The 21,251-nt window shown below is 53.4% G+C and overlaps 1 protein-coding gene across 1 annotated transcript in view; it reads right to left on the bottom strand.

Annotated features, from left to right (window-relative positions):
* Positions 1 to 3,779: 3,779 nt before the first annotated feature.
* Positions 3,780 to 21,251, bottom strand: part of PRICKLE3 (prickle planar cell polarity protein 3) — a 192,866-nt gene continuing 175,394 nt past the window's right edge. Inside the window, exon 9 of the mRNA XM_078664522.1 lies at positions 3,780 to 5,012. Within this exon, the coding sequence (XP_078520648.1) occupies positions 4,285 to 5,012 (728 nt within the window). The 3' untranslated portion in view covers positions 3,780 to 4,284. The remainder of the gene's footprint in view (positions 5,013 to 21,251) is intronic.

Here is a 21,251-nt window from a genome sequence, read left to right as displayed (position 1 = left end):
ATATATTTATTTTTAAGTTCCCCAAATATCAAAGTCGAAATTGGGTAAAATGCACTATTTAAACAGCATTTTTTCCTTTTAGAGTAGCTTTTGAAAGTGCCTTCGGCTTCAGTAAATGCATACATTTAGGTATAAAACAATTAGCTGACCTTTATATTGCTGCAAAATTATACTGCACACTGCTTATAATTGAAAATATGTATTAAAAAACAGCAGAAAATTTTGAACTGACAAACAGGGGAATGGGTCAGTTTTCTGCTTTAACGGGGACTTTGAATTAGGGAATCTGCATTCACACACAGAATAGGACAGCTGGGAAGAGTTAAATGTCAGCTCTATATTTGGAAGCATAGCATGGCTCCCAGAGGAAGGTCTGCGTTGCCATTTTGACTTCTGACATTTTTTGAAAGAGGACAGGGGAAAAGGAGAAGTTTTAGTTTTTTTTTGGCAAAAAACAAGCACTTTTTTAGCACCCATGTGATAGACAATTATATAATGGTATATGTGAACTTTGATTAACAGATAAGCTTTGCCATATTTATACAGCACTAATGCTTAAAAGCTGATCCAATGAAATTTGTACATTTGCTAAAAGGATTGGGGTTTGGGTATTCATATTTGTTTGCCCTCTCAAAGGTGCTATGTATCACCTATAACTTTGTTTAGGCCCAGTTGCTACAAATAGGCGTTGATAGTATTGACAGAAGTGAAACCTGTTTCAGGTTTCCTACTGTCAAAATGGGGGAAGGAAGCTAGCTCCTCTACAAATCAAGGCTAGGTAATATGTATGTTGCTCTCTCCTTTTCTCAATTTGTTTTTAGCCTGTCTAAACTGTCTGTGAAATAGCAATGAGACATTTAATTGGCTGATCAGTAATACTGTTTTAAACATTGTTAGCATTAATAAAATGAATAAATATATGTTTTATTACTGCCCATCCTGTTTGATGAAAATATGACAGGATCAGTAGTCTAGATTGCTGTTCCCTTATTTGACCTTTAAGGGGAGTTAGATGTGGGTAGCTTTTGTTCTAAAATTCTTAGGTGATAACACCATTATTGTATGTTATTCCATGCTACATAGTTTTGCAAGGGGATTGGTAGTTTTGTATTAGCTAGTCCGAATAAATAAACTGACAGCCCTTATTAGAGCTGATATTGCATAGTTTGGATCATGAGAAGTAGAACGCAGGGAAGATGCCCATGTGATCCTTAGCAAAAAATGTTTTGAAGGAAATATTGTTTTATAGATAAGAACTCCTGTTAAATTAGCAGTTTTAGACTTTCCTGTTGCTCCTATAACACGAGAATATGGTCCTAAGCGTCCAATGTAGGTGCTTTTTATTAAGAAGAATCATTTGTGAAGTGTCTGCAATCCTGTACAAGTAATGTAAAGTTTATGAGCAAAAGTGTAGAACATTTCCTTTTTTGAGGATTTTCAGATTAGTGCACAGGAATACACCAATGTGAGGATTTAGAGTATGTCTGTTTTGTTTTTCTCTTTTCCTCTGAGTTTAGTAAATTAATATAGACTTCCTTGGCTGCTGGGGATTGGGTGATGTTCCTTTTATACTTGCCAATAGGTCCAGCTGTTGTTTTTTTTCTCTCTCATAGATAGATGAAAGTGGTTCTTGGGTGCCTTGCTAATATATGGGGCGTCCAAAGACTAGGAAGTATTCTGAGACTATCCTCTCTGTTGATAGACTCTTTCTGTGCCTTGTCTAAAGACCTTTTGTCCTGTCCACCAATAGATATTTGCTGCTGTACAAACCACTACCAGAGGGGCCCGGACATCAGATTCAGCCTGGGGAGTCAGCGTCAGCACCAGTCCAGCTTGAAGCCAAATTGAAGATAACCAGCACAGCCATTGCTGGCAACCAGGACCTCAGTGAAGGCGGAAGCCCTGTGATCAAGTGTGTACCCCTGCCACTATCTTGGACAAAAGACGGGGTCACAAATCAGAAAGGAGAAATCGTGGATCAAGTTTTCGATGCCCAGCAGAGAGTCACAGACCGACCAGAACGGCAAGGAAGCTTTGCTTGAGGTGACCCCTTTTGAAACAAGGGTTGCTTCAGAGATCCTAGCATCAGGACTCTGAATCCTGGTCCGAAAGTGAGTGCAAGTGTGCTCCTTTGTTTGATGGTCAAGAGATACCTGGGTACACTGGATGCAATGTGTGGCCCCAACGAATGAGCAGTGCGCCAGCAGAGCAATCAGGAGTTAGGGAAGGACTTGAGTTCAGGGTACAGGTGCTGTGTCTCTGGTGCCTGTTAGATTGAAGTGAATGAAACTGGTGCACAGCCTGAGAGACTGGACAGGATCTCTGAGAGCATTTGCCCTGGTGGGTGACTGCCCTATCCTGAAAGAAGAGACTTTTTCCTTGAAACTGGGCTGGGATTCTTGAGTTGAGAGTTGTGCAGCTCCACCATGGAAACAACAAGAGCCTTCCTGTGAGGCTCAAGCGGACACAGGGAGACTCCCCTCTGGCTTGGTTGTACAGCAGCTTCAATTGCCACAAGGACTTCTTTTTCTTGTCAATAATATACCCCTTTTAGTCGTCCTATTTTTAAGGAGGAGCAGCCCTTTGCAGCTCTTCGTCCTAATTTCTATGGCCCTGTATGGTCCTCCTGGTCCTTTGGAGCCAGGATTTTTTTTAATTAATCTGTTTAGTAGCTTTAATATTTGCATTAGTTATATTTATTATGCACTAAAAACATTTTTCTGAGCAATTGAAAAATGTGACTTTGCCCTTTCTTTGAAAGTATAAAATTGATGTTCTAGCCCTCTTAAAAGGAAAATGGACAAGTAGCCCTGAAAATGTTTACTAGATGATTTTAGGATTTGCTTTTGCTTAGGACTACAAATATGATAATTCTGTTTGTAATAGTGGTCATTACTCTCTCCTGCTATCTGTATGTTAATTATGACCCAATGCTCCGTTCCCTTTGTATTCCAGCATATACTTCACATATACCCGCTTAATGAAATCAGGATATTGATAAATTTATGAAAAATTAATTTGCAAATATTTTCTATGTTCCTACTGGATCATAGGAATGTCTTCAGCTAATGCTAAAACGGCCGTCTGTTGTAAATTGGCAGCAATGGGTTAGCATTGGCAGAAGGAATCCTGTATTTAGAAGTTATCTCATCCGCTTTGTGAAAGCCATTTTGTATTTCTGGCAGCCATCTTGTTTGCCATGTGCTCTGTCCTACCTTTCTGTAAACTGCTCTTGTAATCTGCCTAGAGACAAACTATATTTAGCATCTTCCACCTTCGCACATGCTCAGAAGGGCCTAGCTAGTAGAATGCACCTGCTTCTCTAGTATAACTGTCAGGCTATTTTTGCTGCTGCATGGAGAAGTAACTCTCCTCCCACTTTGTTGAGCAGGCAGGTCTTGTATGCCCATATTAGTCATTTTGCATGCTTACATGAGCCAGGACTGCCCCTTGGTCTTATGCTGACTATGTAACCCTACGCATATATAAGGCCTCTGTTTTCTGTACTCCTTGGACTGCCTCATTCAGTTGCTAAGGCTTCTGTGTGACGTAGTCTCCCTCATTTGAGGTGAATAAAGATGCTCTTTTATATTTCAGCTTCTGTGCTAATTGCTTCTTTGTTGGTTTAAAAGGACCAAATATCAGTGGGACCCCTGAGAAAGTTTCTTGATTTCTTCAACCAGGTAGACTTTAGTTTGAGTCTATGCACCCCTCACCCAGCCACTCCAAATCCCATCTTCCCCACCACAGCCCCTCTGGGAGATGTCAAACACAGCAAATTGTTTCGACGCGGATTTCAAAAATTTATTACAATAAACTCATAGAAAAACATACGAGGACATAAATGTGCCAACAGGTCTTAGAAATGTTAAACCTTAGGGTGTCTTGTGCCTCATGGGGCATTAAACGTCAGCGGGAACCAGGCCTTAGAACACATCCAATGGCGTCATGCCAGGAAACACACACAGTCTCAGGTGGGAAAGGAAGAGTCATTCTGAGTCCAGTGGATGTCTCCGGACGGTGCTTGTGCGCGTCAGCAGGGTGGAAGTAACTCATGGGCACAGAGGGTCGGCGCCCAGGTGCCAACGGTCTATGCTGCTCCACGTTTCATGGGCACAGAGGGTCAGCGCCCAGGTGCCACAGGTCTATGCCACTCCATGTTTCATGGGCACAGAGGGTCGGCGCCCAGTGCCACTGGTCTATGCTGCTCCATGTTCCATGGGCACAGAGGGTCGGTGCCCAGCTGCCACCGGTCTATCGCCACTCCATGTTCATCCGGCCTTTTCAGGAGATGAGACAGCTCTTGTCCTTGTGTCGCCGGCGCCTACGGGGCTCGGTGCTGCCCGCCCTCGCCACCTGGCACTCTGGCAGGGTGCTGGTGGCTCCTGGTTTGGAAGCGGTGCATGGCAAAACTCGCAGATGGGGCGGGACAGGTATCCGCTCCCCCAGGAAGAATCCTTCCTCTTCCTCATCAGAGGAGGACGAGCAGGTAGAGCACAAGTCACTGTCCCCATGGAAACCATACAACGCTCCCCTCACCTTGCTCCGAGAGGCCTCCTCAAGGCGGGACGAGGACTGGTAAACCCTGGCACGCCCCCCGGGTGGCAACCTCCACTCCGGCTCCTCCGCCCCCTTCTGGTGGGCACCGCTGGCGAGGTTGAGCGCATTGTCCGAATGGGCCCGCCGGTCTCTGTGGTGGTGAGGCCTCCTGGCCCGCGGTGGTGGCCCCTGGTTGCTGGTCAGTGGGGGCAGACGTGATAGAGATGGGGGCACTGCCCCTTCCGACCCAGGGCTGCCCGAGGTGAGGGGCTCTCGGAAGCTGACCCGGGCAGTGTTGCGCTTGAAGTTGGCCCTTTCCAGGGAGCTGTCTCCATTCTGGTCAGGCATAGCCTTGGGCATGGTGCAGGGCCTGCTGGGGGCGGTGGGGTCGCCGCCCTTGGGGTGGCGGCCCAGTTCAGGCATGGAGTGCCGCTGTGGGCGACCTCGGAGGAAATGGACCGGAGAGTCCTCACCTGGAAGTACAAAGAGAAAATGAATGAGGAACTCACAGCACTTCCTTCCCCTAATCACCCCAAAGTGTGAGCGGCATGTACAGAGCTCACTCACCCCCATACTACCAGACTGCACTCTCCGATACCCACACACACACACACCTCACGCAATATTACACTAGAACAGTTGACTCAAACACGCTCTACCACACCTCACTCCCAACCCACAGACGGTCAGCTCCCGCACAATGCACAACTCACTCAAAAATGATAGTAGGTCAAACTCCCTCACACCTGCACAACTCACCGAAACCCACAGTAAGTCAATCTCCCTCTGTTAGACCTGGCACCTTGGCGTGAGTTTCCTTTCCACTATTGGCTGATGTGCCTCAGATGTTTTTGCTGGTATCCGCTGCTCCAGGCACTGCGCCACGGCCAATCCGTGCCGCAGTTCAAGTGCTCCCAATGGAAAATGTAACTGTGATTGATGTCCATGATTGGCTCATTGGATTTACTATTAGTCCCCAGTAAAGTGCACCAGGAGTGCCAGGGCTTGTAAATACCAATACGGCTAGTGGCCCTGCAGCGCTGGTTGCGCCACAAACAGAAGCAGCCTTTGAAAATGTGTCTAGGGTCTGCCATTGCAGAACCTGCGAGCAGTCTGGCACTGTCATGCTGGCTGGGCAAGTGCACACAATTGCCAGCCTCTAAACCTTCCCTTAACTTCATATTAGTCACCCCTATGGTAGGCCCAAGGGCAGGGTGCGTTGTAAGTGAAGGTAGGACATGCTCTGATGTGTGTGGCATGTCCTAATAGTGAAATACAGCCAAATTCGTTTTTCACTATTGAAAGGCTACCTGTTCGCTTAGGCCAAGATGGGCTGCTGGAATTATTACACTCTATAATCCCAGCAGGCTCAGGGAGCATGGTAGAAAGTCAAGTTTAGTACGCCTGAACTCAGAATAATAAAATGCTTCTTTTAGTAAAGTTTATTTTAATATCCTGTGTTTGCAAATGCTACTTTTAGAAAGTTAGCATTTACTTGCCTAACCATTTCAGCCCGCCTCTGCTTGGATGTGTATCTGACTGTCTGGGTTGTGTGAGTGACAGGGCTGGGGGATGACAGGTGGTGAATGCCAGGATTACACCTTAGTGGGAGGTTGGAGTTTCCCTGGACTATGCATCAGGCTGTGCTCTGCCACCACAATGCTGGCTCCGCCCCCCTGGGGAGCGACTGATGACTCAACCTGCACCTGTCCCAGGAAGGGCGAAGCACTGTCAACAAGGTACTCCTGGCTGCCCCTGTCCACACAATGCTGGCTCCACCTCCTGTGGAGCGTCTGATGTGCCTGCCCCTCACACTGAAAGCAGAAGCCAGAGTACACCCAACAAAGTACTCAGAGACTGAAAGAAGTTATGCTAAGGCCCCCCTGGCCTGTAAGAACAAAGAAAATGCTGTACAAAAGTAGGATCCCTGCTCCTTGTAAATCAGAATCCTGTTTCCCACAACGAACCTCTGCCCAACTAGAAGGAGAAGAAGACGCTGGAAGGACTGGCCTGCTGTCTGCCTTGCTGAGGAAGGAGAGGAGAAGACTTTATGAAAAGACTTTGCTGACTTGTGCTAGAAACTTTCTCCAAGGGCTTGTTTGAGCTTGCCCCCTGATCTGAACCCCAGGACTAGTGGGTTCTTGGTGACTTCGCTCGCCCTCATCTGAACCGTGTGTTTTCTCCTGCTGGAGCTGAAACCGTGTGCCCCCTTTGCTCCCTCCTAGGGCCGTGACACCCAGGAGCCTGGCCGCCCGTGTCCTGTGAGAGCCCCGCTTGTGCAGAGTCGCTCTCTTCCCCGTGGACCGGGCCGCCTGCTCCCCTGTCGCCTGCCTGTCACTGGAGCGCGCTATGTGCCCTTGCTCGCCCCTCCCGCTGGAATTTCCTTGTCGAGCGTGATCTATGCCCTGGGCTACCGCCGTATGTCTCAAGCGTACCCGGCCGCCCCGCTTCGCCCTCTGACCTGGAAAGAGGCCATGCCGCCCCCTGAAGCGCCCCCCAGTACGGACCATACAGGAGGACCTGGGCCGCACCTGCCTCACGGAAGCCGCCACCACTTAGAGTCCGTAGGCTCCCCCCCGACACGCACTGAAGGAGTGCGAGTCGTTCCTGTTTCCCCGAAGATACCGGACACCCGCCCAGACCTGTTCAACGGACTTGGGGTCCGCACCGTTCTGTTTTCCCCAAAACCAACATGGGAGCCTTGCCTGTGCGCGTCGCATTGCCAGTAAGTGAGTGTGCGCTGCACTTTAGCAACTAGTGAATGTGCGACCCTTATTGTAAGTAACTGGGCGTCCCGTATCTCCCAAAAGAAGCTGTACGCGCCACATCTGAACTGCCGTACTGTACGCCTCGTATCGCTTTGAAGTAAACGAACCGCTGCGTGCGCTACTCACGCTAGATGCATGAGACTTGGTAGGGTGCAGTGATTCCACCCGTTTTAGGTGCCCGGAAGCGCTACGAAGCACCCAGTGAGTCTCACAGGGGACTAAGGACATTGTGAAGACAGTAAAGACCCCCAAAGAACTGATGGAACTGTTTTAAAGTGAATTGAACTAAAAAGGAACCCTTTTTGAACTGTAACTAAGATACGCTTGCCTATTACAATCTTGTGGCCTAATTTGAAAATCGTTATAGTGTTCTTGTGATAAGTCTTACCTGCACAGATATATTTTTACATAAAGAAGACGTATTTTCATATATCCACAGCCTTGTGTCCATTTGTGGGGGGATTGGTACATTTACTGTGTGTGTGATTACAAATGCTTAACTCAACAACGCCTGGAGAATAGCCTTGGCTGCTCACGTCACGCACCAAGAGGGTGAGCAAGGGTAATTCTAAGGGGTCATCCTTCGCCCTGACTTAGAGGAGAGGGTCCCTGCTTGTCACAAGTGCATACTTGCGCCAACCAGAGACCCACAATTCTAACAACCTCACACTTGTAGGTTATGTTATTACATTTTATAAAACACGCAATTACCCTAAGACGTCTTGGAGCTAGGGTCATTGTAGCCTTCTGATAAAGATGGCGGAGGAAGGACTGATAATAGGTTAAGGATGCGGATTCTTGGTGAAACGGGTCCATTCTGATGAAGGGAGGAAACCAGTGGTGACCGCTCCTTTAGGGCGGAGGAGCGCAGCCCACCCCGCCGCCACCAGCAAATAAATCGGGTTTTAAACCATTTTTATTTTAATCCCCTAGACCCACCCCCAGGACTTTGACGAGTCCAGGGGATGAAACTGCTGGTGGGGGAGCGGTGGGCACTCCCTTCACTGCGCATGAAGTGTTTGGCCGGCTGTCTCAGGCCGGCCAAACCCTCATGCGCAGTGAAGCTCTCTCCAGCCTCAGCTGCGTTGCTGGCCGGCCAAACCCTGATGCGCAGTGAAGCTCTCCCCAGCCTCAGCTGCGTTGCTAGGCTGGCCAAACCCTCATGCGCAGTGAAGCTCTCTCCAGCCTCAGCTGCGTTGCTGGCTGGCCAAACCCTCATGCGCAGTGAAGCTCTCCCCAGCCTCAGCTGCGTTGCTGGGCCGGCCATACCCTCATGCGCAGTGAAGCTCTCTCCAGCCTCAACTGCGTTGCTAGGCCTGTCATACCCTCATGCGCAGTGAAGCTCTCTCCAGCCTCAGCTGCGTTGCTGGGCCGGCCAAACTCTCATGCGCAGTGGAACTCTCCCCAGCCTCAGCTGCGTTGCTAGGCTGGTCATACCCTCATGCGCAGTGAAGCTCTCTCCAGCCTCAGCTGTGTTGCTGGCTGGCAAAACCCTCATGCGCAGTGAAGCTCTCCCCAGCCTCAGCTGCGTTGCTGGGCCGGCCATACCCTCATGTGCAGTGAAGCGCTCTCCGGCCTCAGCTGCGTTGCTGGCCGGCCAAACCCTCATGCGCAGTGGAGCTCTCTCCAGCCTCAACTGCGTTGCTGTGCCAGGCATACCCTCATGCGCAGTGAAGCTCTCTCTAGCCTCAGCTGCGTTGCTGGGCCGGTCATACCCTCATGCGCCATGAAGCTCTCTCCAGCCTCAGCTGCGTTGCTGGGCCGGTCATACCCTCATGCGCCATGAAGCTCTCTCCAGCCTCAGCTGCGTTGCTGGGCCGGTCATACCCTCATGCACAGTGAAGCTCTCTCCAGCCTCAGCTGCGTTGCTTGGCCGGTCATACCCTCATGCGCAGTGAAGCTCTCTCCAGCCTCAGCTGCGTTGCTGTGCCAGGCATACCCTCATGCGCAGTGAAGCTCTCTCCAGCCTCAGCTGCGTTGCTGGGCCGGGCATACCCTCATGGGCAGTGAAGCTCTCTCCAGCCTCAGCTGCGTTGCTGGGCCGGTCATACCCTCATGCACAGTGAAGCTCTGGCCACCCTCAGCTGAGTTGCTGGGCCGGTCATACCCTCATGCGCAGTGAAGCTCTCTCCAGCCTCAGCTGCGTTGCTGGGCCGGTCATACCCTCATGCGCAGTGAAGCCCTCTCCAGCCTCAGCTGCGTTGCTGGGCCGGTCATACCCTCATGCGCAGTGAATCTCTCTCCAGCCTCAGCTGCGTTGCTGGGCCGGTCATACCCTCATGCGCAGTGAATCTCTCTCCAGCCTCAGCTGCGTTGCTGGGCCGGGCATACCCTCATGCGCAGTGAATCTCTCTCCAGCCTCAGCTGCGTTGCTGGGCCGGGCATACCCTCATGGGCAGTGAAGCTCTCTCCAGCCTCAGCTGCGTTGCTGGGCCGGTCAAACTCTCATGCGCAGTGAAGCTCTCTCCAGCCTCAGCTGCGTTGCTGGGCCGGTCATACCCTCATGCGCAGTGAAGCTCTCTCCAGCCTCAGCTGCGTTGCTGGGCCGGTCATACCCTCATGCGCAGTGAAGCCCTCTCCAGCCTCAGCTGCGTTGCTGGGCCGGTCATACCCTCATGCGCAGTGAATCTCTCTCCAGCCTCAGCTGCGTTGCTGGGCCGGTCATACCCTCATGCGCAGTGAAGCTCTCTCCAGCCTCAGCTGCGTTGCTGGGCCGGTCATACCCTCATGCGCAGTGAAGCTCTCTCCAGCCTCAGCTGCGTTGCTGGCCGGTCATACCCTCATGCGCAGTGAAGCTCTCTCCAGCCTCAGCTGCGTTGCTGGCCGGTCATACCCTCATGCACAGTGAAGCTCTCTCCAGCCTCAGCAGCGTTGCTGGGCCGGTCATACCCTCATGCGCAGTGAAGCTCTCTCCAGCCTCAGCTGCGTTGCTGGGCCGGTCATACCCTCATGCGCAGTGAAGCTCTCTCCAGCCTCAGCTGCGTTGCTGGGCCGGTCATACCCTCATGCGCAGTGAAGCTCTCTCCAGCCTCAGCTGCGTTGCTGGGCCGGTCATACCCTCATGCGCAGTGAAGCTCTCTCCAGCCTCAGCTGCGTTGCTGGCCGGTCATACCCTCATGCGCAGTGAAGCTCTCTCCAGCCTCAGCTGCGTTGCTGGCCGGTCATACCCTCATGCGCAGTGAAGCTCTCTCCAGCCTCAGCTGCGTTGCTGGGCCGGTCATACCCTCATGCGCAGTGAATCTCTCTCCAGCCTCAGCTGCGTTGCTGGGCCGGTCATACCCTCATGCGCAGTGAAGCTCTCTCCAGCCTCAGCTGCGTTGCTGGCCGGTCATACCCTCATGCGCAGTGAAGCTCTCTCCAGCCTCAGCTGCGTTGCTGGGGCTGGAGAGAGCAGGCCTGCAAAGTCCCAGCGCTCTGGCCAATCCCAAACTCTGCTTTCATGCAGCTCCAGGATTGGCCGCAGTGCATTCTGGGAGCCTGTACTAAAAAGAAGCAAGGAGGTACGTGTTGCGGCGGTTGGCGGAGGCATTCAGGTAAGTTTATTTATTTTTGCCCCTGAACCCTCCCCACCTCCCTCTTCCGGCTCACCACTTTGTCAGGCGACGGGCCGCTACTGGAGGAAACTAATAAGTCAAGGATTCCTGAACATGTAGGTTTTTAATTCTTTCCTGAAGGTCAGAAGATTAGATTGATTTCTCAAAGACTAGGGGAGGGAAATCCACAATTTAGAGGCAGGATAAAGAAAGCTTCTTCCTCCCCACAGAGATCTTTTGACTCTTGGGACCCAGGCCAGCTTGGCAGAGCTCGATGGAGGGTACGGGTAGGAGGGTACGGGAAGGAGGGTACGGGTAGGAGGGTACGGGTAGGAGGGTACGGGAAGGAGGGTACGGGTAGGAGGGTACGGGAAGGAGGGTACGGGAAGGAGGGTACGGGTAGGAGGGTACGGGAAGGAGGGTACGGGTAGGAGGGTACGGGTAGGAGGGTACGGGAAGGAGGGTACGGGAAGGAGGGTACGGGAAGGAGGGTACGGGAAGGAGGGTACGGGTAGGAGGGTACGGGTAGGAGGGTACGGGTAGGAGGGTACGGGTAGGAGGGTACGGGTAGGAGGGTACGGGTAGGAGGGTACGGGAAGGAGGGTACGGGTAGGAGGGTACGGGAAGGAGGGTACGGGTAGGAGGGTACGGGTAGGAGGGTACGGGTAGGAGGGTACGGGTAGGAGGGTACGGGTAGGAGGGTACGGGTAGGAGGGTACGGGTAGGAGGGTACGGGTAGGAGGGTACGGGAAGGAGGGTACGGGAAGGAGGGTACGGGTAGGAGGGTACGGGAAGGAGGGTACGGGTAGGAGGGTACGGGAAGGAGGGTACGGGAAGGAGGGTACGGGAAGGAGGGTACGGGAAGGAGGGTACGGGAAGGAGGGTACGGGAAGGAGGGTACGGGAAGGAGGGTACGGGTAGGAGGGTACGGGTAGGAGGGTACGGGAAGGAGGGTACGGGAAGGAGGGTACGGGTAGGAGGGTACGGGTAGGAGGGTACGGGAAGGAGGGTACGGGAAGGAGGGTACGGGTAGGAGGGTACGGGAAGGAGGGTACGGGTAGGAGGGTACGGGTAGGAGGGTACGGGTAGGAGGGTACGGGTAGGAGGGTACGGGTAGGAGGGTACGGGTAGGAGGGTACGGGTAGGAGGGTACGGGAAGGAGGGTACGGGAAGGAGGGTACGGGTAGGAGGGTACGGGAAGGAGGGTACGGGTAGGAGGGTACGGGAAGGAGGGTACGGGAAGGAGGGTACGGGATGGAGGGTACGGGAAGGAGGGTACGGGAAGGAGGGTACGGGAAGGAGGGTACGGGAAGGAGGGTACGGGAAGGAGGGTACGGGTAGGAGGGTACGGGTAGGAGGGTACGGGAAGGAGGGTACGGGAAGGAGGGTACGGGTAGGAGGGTACGGGTAGGAGGGTACGGGTAGGAGGGTACGGGTAAGGAGGGTACGGGTAAGGAGGGTACGGGTAAGGAGGGTACGGGTAAGAGGGTACGGGTAGGAGGGTACGGGAAGGAGGGTACGGGTAGGAGGGTACGGGTAGGAGGGTACGGGTAGGAGGGTACGGGTAGGAGGGTACGGGAAGGAGGGTACGGGAAGGAGGGTACGGGTAGGAGGGTACGGGAAGGAGGGTACGGGTAGGAGGGTACGGGAAGGAGGGTACGGGAAGGAGGGTACGGGAAGGAGGGTACGGGAAGGAGGGTACGGGAAGGAGGGTACGGGAAGGAGGGTACGGGAAGGAGGGTACGGGTAGGAGGGTACGGGTAGGAGGGTACGGGAAGGAGGGTACGGGAAGGAGGGTACGGGTAGGAGGGTACGGGTAGGAGGGTACGGGTAGGAGGGTACGGGTAAGGAGGGTACGGGTAAGGAGGGTACGGGTAAGGAGGGTACGGGTAGGAGGGTACGGGTAGGAGGGTACGGGAAGGAGGGTACGGGAAGGAGGGTACGGGAAGGAGGGTACGGGAAGGAGGGTACGGGAAGGAGGGTACGGGAAGGAGGGTACGGGTAAGGAGGGTACGGGTAGGAGGGTACGGGTAGGAGGGTACGGGTAGGAGGGTACGGGAAGGAGGGTACGGGAAGGAGGGTACGGGAAGGAGGGTACGGGAAGGAGGGTACGGGAAGGAGGGTACGGGAAGGAGGGTACGGGTAGGAGGGTACAGGTAAGGAGGGTACGGGTAGGAGGGTACGGGTAGGAGGGTACGGGAAGGAGGGTACGGGAAGGAGGGTACGGGTAGGAGGGTACGGGAAGGAGGGTACGGGAAGGAGGGTACGGGAAGGAGGGTACGGGTAGGAGGGTACGGGAAGGAGGGTACGGGTAGGAGGGTACGGGTAGGAGGGTACGGGTAGGAGGGTAACATTTGAAGCCAGCTTGTAGGAAACGAGGGCCTGCCTGATGAAGGGTCTTATGGGGCCAACATAGTGCCTCCAATCGGATTCTTGCCCGAACAGGCAGCCAGTGAATACATCTATATAATATAACTCACTCAAACCCACTGAAGGCCAAGCATCCTCACACCTGCATGGAAGGTCTCAATTATGGATTTCACTGCAAAATGAGGTTAATTAGTGTTGTACAATCAGGTAAGAAGTGCCCAGCATTCCTGTGAGCCTGGGCCCAGTGCATTATCACGCAGAGCCCAGGGCAGGGCTGCAGCCATCCGAAGACTGAGCGAAAGAATCATACATGACACGTGTGAAAGGGGCAGGAAGCGCCCTGTGGCGTCGTACTGTAGACACCGGAAGTGGGCAGCAGGGCACGCCCTGGAGCCCACGTGGCCAGTAAAGCACTTGCCTTGGCTAGAGGATGTAGAACCCCAGCAGACCCACCGCTGAGATGCACAGCCCAGGCCCTGGCTTCTGGCTGGGGGTCCCCGGCACCTCACTCGTCCCACTCACCCGCGGCGGTGGAGGCGGTGCTAGTTCACCTGTCCGCCACAGGCCGGTATAGACCGTGTATGGCCACAGGCCGGTATAGACCGTGTATGGCCACAGGCCGGTATAGACCGGGTATGGCCACAGGCTGGCGTAGACCGGGTATGGCCACAGGTTGACATAGACCGGGTAGGCCACAGGCCGGCATCGACTGGGTATGGCCACAGGCCAGCATAGACCGGGTATGGCCACAGGTTGACATAGACCGGGTATGGCCACAGGCCAGCATAGACCGGGTATGGCCACAGGCCGGCATAGACCGGGTATGGCCACAGGCCAGCATAGACCGGGTATGGCCACAGGCCGGCATCGACCGGGTATGGCCACAGGTCAGCATAGACCGGGTATGGCCACAGGTTGACATAGACCGGGTATGGCCACAGGCCAGCATAGACCGGGTATGGCCACAGGCCGGCATCGACCGGGTATGGCCACAGGTCGGCATAGACCGGGTATGGCCACAGGCCAGCATAGACCGGGTATGGCCACAGGCCAGCATAGACCGGGTATGGCCACAGGCCGGCATCGACCGGGTATGGCCACAGGTCGGCATAGACCGGGTATGGCCACAGGCTGGCGTAGACCGGGTATGGCCACAGGCTGGCGTAGACCGGGTATGGCCACAGGCTGGCGTAGACCGGGTATGGCCACAGGCTGGCGTAGACCGGGTATGGCCACAGGTTGACATAGACCGGGTATGGCCACAGGCCAGCATAGACCGGGTATGGCCACAGGTTGACATAGACCGGGTATGGCCACAGGCCGGCATAGACAGGGTATGGCCACAGGCTGGCATAGACCGGGTATGGCCACAGGCCGGCATCGACCGGGTATGGCCACAGGCCAGCATAGACCGGGTATGGCCACAGGCTGGCGTAGACCGGGCATGGCCACAGGCTGGCGTAGACCGGGTATGGCCACAGGCTGGCGTAGACCGGGTATGGCCACAGGTTGACATAGACCGGGTATGGCCACAGGCCGGCATCGACCGGGTATGGCCACAGGTTGACATAGACCGGGTATGGCCACAGGCCAGCATAGACCGGGTATGGTCACAGGTTGACATAGACCGGGTATGGCCACAGGCCGGCATAGACAGGGTATGGCCACAGGCTGGCATAGACAGGGTATGGCCACAGGCTGGCATAGACCGGGTATGGCCACAGGCTGGCAAAGACCGTGTATGGCCACAGGCCGGCATAGACCGGGTATGGCCACAGGCCGGCATAGACCGGGTATGGCCACAGGCCGGCATCGACTGGGTATGGCCACAGGCCGGCATCGACCGGGTATGGCCACAGGCCGGCATAGACCGGGTATGGCCACAGGCCGGCATAGACCGGGTATGGCCACAGGCTGGCGTAGACCGGGTATGGCCACAGGCTGGCGTAGACCGGGTATGGCCACAGGCTGGCGTAGACCGGGTATGGCCACAGGCTGGCGTAGACCGGGTATGGCCACAGGCTGGCGTAGACCGGGTATGGCCACAGGTTGACATAGACCGGGTATGGCCACAGGCCGGCATCGACCGGGTATGGCCACAGGCCAGCATAGATCGGGTATGGTCACAGGCCGGCGTAGACCGGGTATGGCCACAGGCTGGCGTAGACCGGGTATGGCCACAGGCTGGCGTAGACCGGGTATGGCCACAGGTTGACATAGACCGGGTATGGCCACAGGCCGGCATCGACCGGGTATGGCCACAGGCCAGCATAGACCGGGTATGGCCACAGGCCGGCATAGACCGGGTATGGCCACAGGCCGGCATCGACCGGGTATGGCCACAGGCCAGCATAGACCGGGTATGGCCACAGGCTGGCATAGACTGGGTATGGCCACAGGCCGGCATAGACCGGGTATGGCCACAGGCCGGCATAGACCGGGTATGGCCACAGGCCGGCATAGATCGGGTATGGCCACAGGCTGGCAAAGACCGTGTATGGCCACAGGCCGGCATAGACCGGGTATGGCCACAGGTTGACATAGACCGGGTATGGCCACAGGTTGACATAGACCGGGTATGGCCACAGGCCGGCATAGACCGGGTATGGCCACAGGCCAGCATAGACAGGGTATGGCCACAGGCCGGCATAGACCGGGTATGGCCACAGGCCGGCATAGACCGGGTATGGCCACAGGTTGACATAGACCGGGTATGGCCACAGGTTGACATAGACCGGGTATGGCCACAGGCCGGCATAGACCGGGTATGGCCACAGGCCAGCATAGACCGGGTATGGCCACAGGCCGGCATAGACCGGGTATGGCCACAGGCCGGCATAGACCGGGTATGGCCACAGGTTGACATAGACCGGGTATGGCCACAGGTTGACATAGACCGGGTATGGCCACAGGCCGGCATAGACCGGGTATGGCCACAGGCCGGCATAGACCGGGTATGGCCACAGGCCGGCATAGACCGTGTATGGCCACAGGCCGGCATAGACCGGGTATGGCCACAGGTTGACATAGACCGGGTATGGCCACAGGTTGACATAGACCGGGTATGGCCACAGGTTGACATAGACCGGGTATGGCCACAGGCCGGCATAGACCGGGTATGGCCACAGGTTGACATAGACCGGGTATGGCCACAGGTTGACATAGACCGGGTATGGCCACAGGTTGACATAGACCGGGTATGGCCACAGGCCGGCATAGACCGGGTATGGCCACAGGCCAGCATAGACAGGGTATGGCCACAGGCTGGCAAAGACCGTGTATGGCCACAGGCTGGCGTAGACCGGGTATGGCCACAGGTTGACATAGACCGGGTATGGCCACAGGCCGGCATAGACCGGGTATGGCCACAGGTTGACATAGACCGGGTATGGCCACAGGCCGGCATAGACAGGGTATGGCCACAGGCTGGCATAGACCGGGTATGGCCACAGGCTGGCAAAGACCGTGTATGGCCACAGGCCGGCATAGACCGGGTATGGCCACAGGCCGGCATAGACCGGGTATGGCCACAGGCCGGCATAGACCGGGTATGGCCACAGGCCGGCATAGACCGGGTATGGCCACAGGCCGGCATAGACCGGGTATGGCCACAGGCCGGCATAGACAGGGTATGGCCACAGGCTGGCATAGACCAGGTATGGCCACAGGTTGACATTGACCGGGTATGGCCACAGGTTGACATAGACCGGGTATGGCCACAGGCCGGCATAGACCGGGTATGGCCACAGGCCGGCATAGACCGGGTATGGCCACAGGCCGGCATAGACCGTGTATGGCCACAGGCCGGCATAGACCGGGTATGGCCACAGGTTGACATAGACCGGGTATGGCCACAGGTTGACAGACCGGGTATGGCCACAGGCCGGCATAGACCGGGTATGGCCACAGGCCGGCATAGACCGGGTATGGCCACAGGTCGGGTTTGGACTTGAAGAAAGGGGTCCTGTGAACGCGTGGGGCCCTGGAGTGACAGACCTGCTCCCAAGCAGCAATGCTTCCAGTGGCAACTGACACAGATAAGGAGTGGTCTGATGGGTGGGGGGCGATGAAGGGAGCGCACAGTGGCTGGGGATTAAAAGAAGAACAAAAAGACTTACCTGGTGCTCACACTCCTCAGTTTCTGTTCCCAGCAGTCCCTGGGACAGCATTACAAACTCCCCATCCAATCCCTGTGCTGCTCTCAAGATTGAGAGCAGCACGGGGATTGGCCTGAGTGGGCTACATTAACTCTCGCTCAGGCACAGGGAGTCTTTGCTGTTTCTCATACCTGGCTGTGCAATACAGCTGGGCTGCAGAAATCTAAGTGCGCATGTCAGTTTGGCTGGCCTGAGAGTTGGCCAGAGAGAAATGTGCATGCAGAAGTAAACATCTACCACTCCTCCTCCTCCCCCCTCCCATGGCCCACCCTGCCCCGCCTCCCTTGCATACGCTGGCTCAGAGCCGGTATCTGGAAAATAAAACAATAGCAAAATATTGTTTTATTTTTCAGCTGCGGAGAAGCCGATGCTAAATGCCACTTCCTCTCAGATTGGAAGTGACTAAGATGGAAGTGGTTTCAAAAAGGTGGCTCCGTTGGCCAGGATGTTTGAGATTCTTTCTATTTCTAACAGGAAGCTACCACACAGGTAGCACTGAAAAGAAAATGCTGATGATTAGTAAATGGAGCAAGCAATGGCAAAGCCAATAGGTTTCACCTATGTGAGATCTATTGGCTTTGTCAATGTTTCTTTTTAAATGTTGCACAGCGGTGCGGACTGCTATGCTACATAGCTTAAAGTAAAACAAATTTGATATGACGTGGCCAGACCGCGTCAGTGTTTTTTTTTTAGTTTAAGCTATGCATGTACAAACAAGCTAAAAGGACTATGTTACTTACCCAGCATGCATCTGTTCTTGGCATGTAGAGCTGTACATCACATGCTTTGCATACTCCTGCCATCTAGTGGTGGGTCCGGATGTTTGCACTTTGCTTTTCTTCGAAGAAGTCTTTTTAGTCACGAGGTAAGGTGACTCCTCCTTTCGATGAGTGTGCATGGGCATCGACTCCATGTTAGATTGTTTTCCCGCAGACCGTGAGAATAGAGTTAGTGGGAGTAGTAGTATAGGGATCTTCGTGCATATGAATGTATAATCAAGAACTGCAACAACTGTAGGTGCCTGGGGAGGGCGCATGTGAATCCACAGCTCTACATGCCAAGAACAGATGCTTACTGGGTAAGTAACATTTTCCGTTCGAGGTATGGAGCTGTAGATCACATGCTTTGCAAAGACTATATCGCAGTTATCTCCCAAAGCGATGGCTAACCTGTAGTGGTTGCAGTTGTTTGAAAGTGTTTTGAGTACTGCCTGGACTACATTTGCTTGTTGCCTCGCTAACACATCCACACAACAGTGCTTGGTGAGTGTGTGCGGTGCAGACCATGTTGCAGCTTTACAAATGACAACTATGGGGATGTTTCCTAGGAAAGCCATAGTAGCCCCTATTTTGCGAGGTGACTGCGCTCTAGGGGGTATTGTGAACGTTCTCTTTGCTTTAGCATAGCAGGTTTCCATCTCAAAATGTCAGATTTAGAAATGGGATTGCCTTTGTGAGATGGAGCAAATGCAACAAACAGTTGTTTTGCGAAAATCTCTGGTCCTTTCTATGTAGTACAATAAGGCTCTTTTCACATCGTGTGTGTAGAGCTGAAGAGCTCATTCTGCTACTGAATCAGGTTGAGAAAAAACACTGGTAAACTCAACTGATTGGTTAATATGAAAAGCGGGAAGGCATTTGGGATTGGTGCGAAGAAACCACCCTACCTTTATGGAGTTGAAAGAAGGGTTTCTCTAAGGTCACTGCCTGTAGCTCACCAACTCTCCCTAATGAAGTGATCGCAACGAGGAAAGCAACCTTCAATGAAAGAAACTGCAAAGGGCAATTGTGAAAAGGTTCGAAAGGTGGACCCATAAGCCTTGTAAGGACAATGTTAAGATTCCACACTGGTGCAGGAGGAATTCTTGGTGGTTTTACCCTTTTCAAGCCTTCAATGAAGGCTTTGATCACTGGAACTTTAAATAGTGATAAATGCTGCCAGTTTTGCCAGTACGCTGCTACCACTGCAAGGTGCGAACGAATAGATGTATAAGCTAGTCCTGTTTGCTGTAAGTGCAACAGGTAACATATAATGTTTTGTACAGAAGCATCTAGAGGATTGATTTTATTGTTATTACAATAGACAACACATCTTTTCCACTTTGCTGCATAACAAGCTCAGGTTGTATGCTTTCTTGTTCCTGTAGAATATTCATGCAGTCTGGTGGCAGATTTAAAAAACCAAACTCTATGACTTTAGGAGCCAGATCGCTAAGTTTAGTTCTTCGGGATTTGGATGTCTGATTTCTCCATGTTTCTGAGTGAGAAGACTGGAGGTGAGGTGCAGCTTTTGATGTGGAGCTACTGACAGCTCCAACAGGGGGGTGTATCATGGTTGACGAACCCATGTGGGAGCTTCTAGGATCAGTGTGAGGGATGTTTGTCTGAGCTTCCAAACCAGACACGGAATGAGTGGAAGAGGTGTAAAAGCGTAGGAAAATATCCCATACCAGTTAATCCATAGGGCTCCTAACCATGGGCCCGATTCACAGAACTAACTGAAGACAAAATCCTAAACTTACTACTTTTGGTATTCACAGAAGTTAGGATTTTGTCTTAAGACAAACTTAAGACAAACTTAAGACAAAATCCTAACTTCTGTGAATACCAAGAGTAGTAAGTTTAGGATTTTGTCTTAAGTTAGTTCTGTGAATCGGGCCCCTAGTGTCAGGCAGAGGTTCTGGTGTCAATCGATCAATCAGTGGATTTGTAGAGCGCTACTTGTCACACGTGAGGGTGTCCAGGCGCTGACCCTCCGGGACGGAGGAAGGACATCTGTGGCCTTGCTTGAAGCCCCTTCAAGGATTGCAGACCAGAGACTCGTCTGCCGGGCAGAGGCAGGGAATGGGTACAATCCCCAAAACACGTGCAGCACATGTATGAAGCAAGCGCGGCGAGGGTGTGGTATGCAACGGGTGGTACTTTTAGGAACTCGCGGTCGCAAATGTTTGGGTAAATCATGGCGCAGAAGCTGCCGTCATTTGTAGACCGCAGACTTAATTCAAATGGCTGCCGATATAACAATATAGTACAGAAACGATTATACGTAAAAAATCAAGTGTTGCCGAATATTTATCATTTGCGCATCGCCAAGTAAAGTTTCTTGATTTGTTTTGATCCTATTAAAATATTTGTTTACGTCTCACTTCAGAATTACAAAAAAGGGCTTCATTTGTGCTTTTCTTACTGCTGGTATTTCCTGAGTTATTGATCCAGTTCATTTACAGGTGTTTACATTTTGTTGCTGTTAGAAAAAGGACATTGACATTGGAATTGTATTTATAATGCACTTGCTACCCCTAGGGGAGTTGGTGTTTGGAGGGCTTCAGCGACTTGCAGGGACCCTGGGTTTTCACGTCTGTGCTCCGGCGTGAGTGAATGGATAGTTCATTGTGGTGAGTTCAGCCCTCCATGTTTGTTCTCTGTGTGAGTGAATCGCCCTTTGTGGCGGGTCGGCCCTGGGTACAATGCCTCTTTCATGCCTGCACTGGCTTCAATTGTCTGCACATCTCTTGGGAGGAGAAGCTTTGTCCTGGGTCAGGGAGTGGGTGACACCACCAGGCCGCTGTCCCCTCTTCGAAGTGAAGGGGGCTCCAACGGAGCCAGGAGCAGCCCCCACAGGGCGATGAGAGGCTCTCATGTGCAGCTGATGGAGGCAGACCCTTCTATGTTACTATGTTACTGGGTACTTGTAAAGCGCACGGCTACTCCATGGAGTGTCCCGGCGCTGAGAAAGAGAACCTGTGACAGAGCAGCTCAGGCATCCCCAGGACAACTGACTTATTGTGAGAAAAGCCACGTTTTTAATCCGCGTCTAAAACGGAGGAGATTGTGCGCCTGATGTAAGAACAGTGATGGATTGGACCCAGATCCTTTGACTGGGTG

This window comes from Lissotriton helveticus, chromosome 10 (genome assembly GCF_964261635.1).
Source record: "Lissotriton helveticus chromosome 10, aLisHel1.1, whole genome shotgun sequence".
Taxonomy (NCBI): domain Eukaryota; kingdom Metazoa; phylum Chordata; class Amphibia; order Caudata; family Salamandridae; genus Lissotriton; species Lissotriton helveticus.
This window is presented reverse-complemented; position numbering and strand designations above follow the sequence as displayed.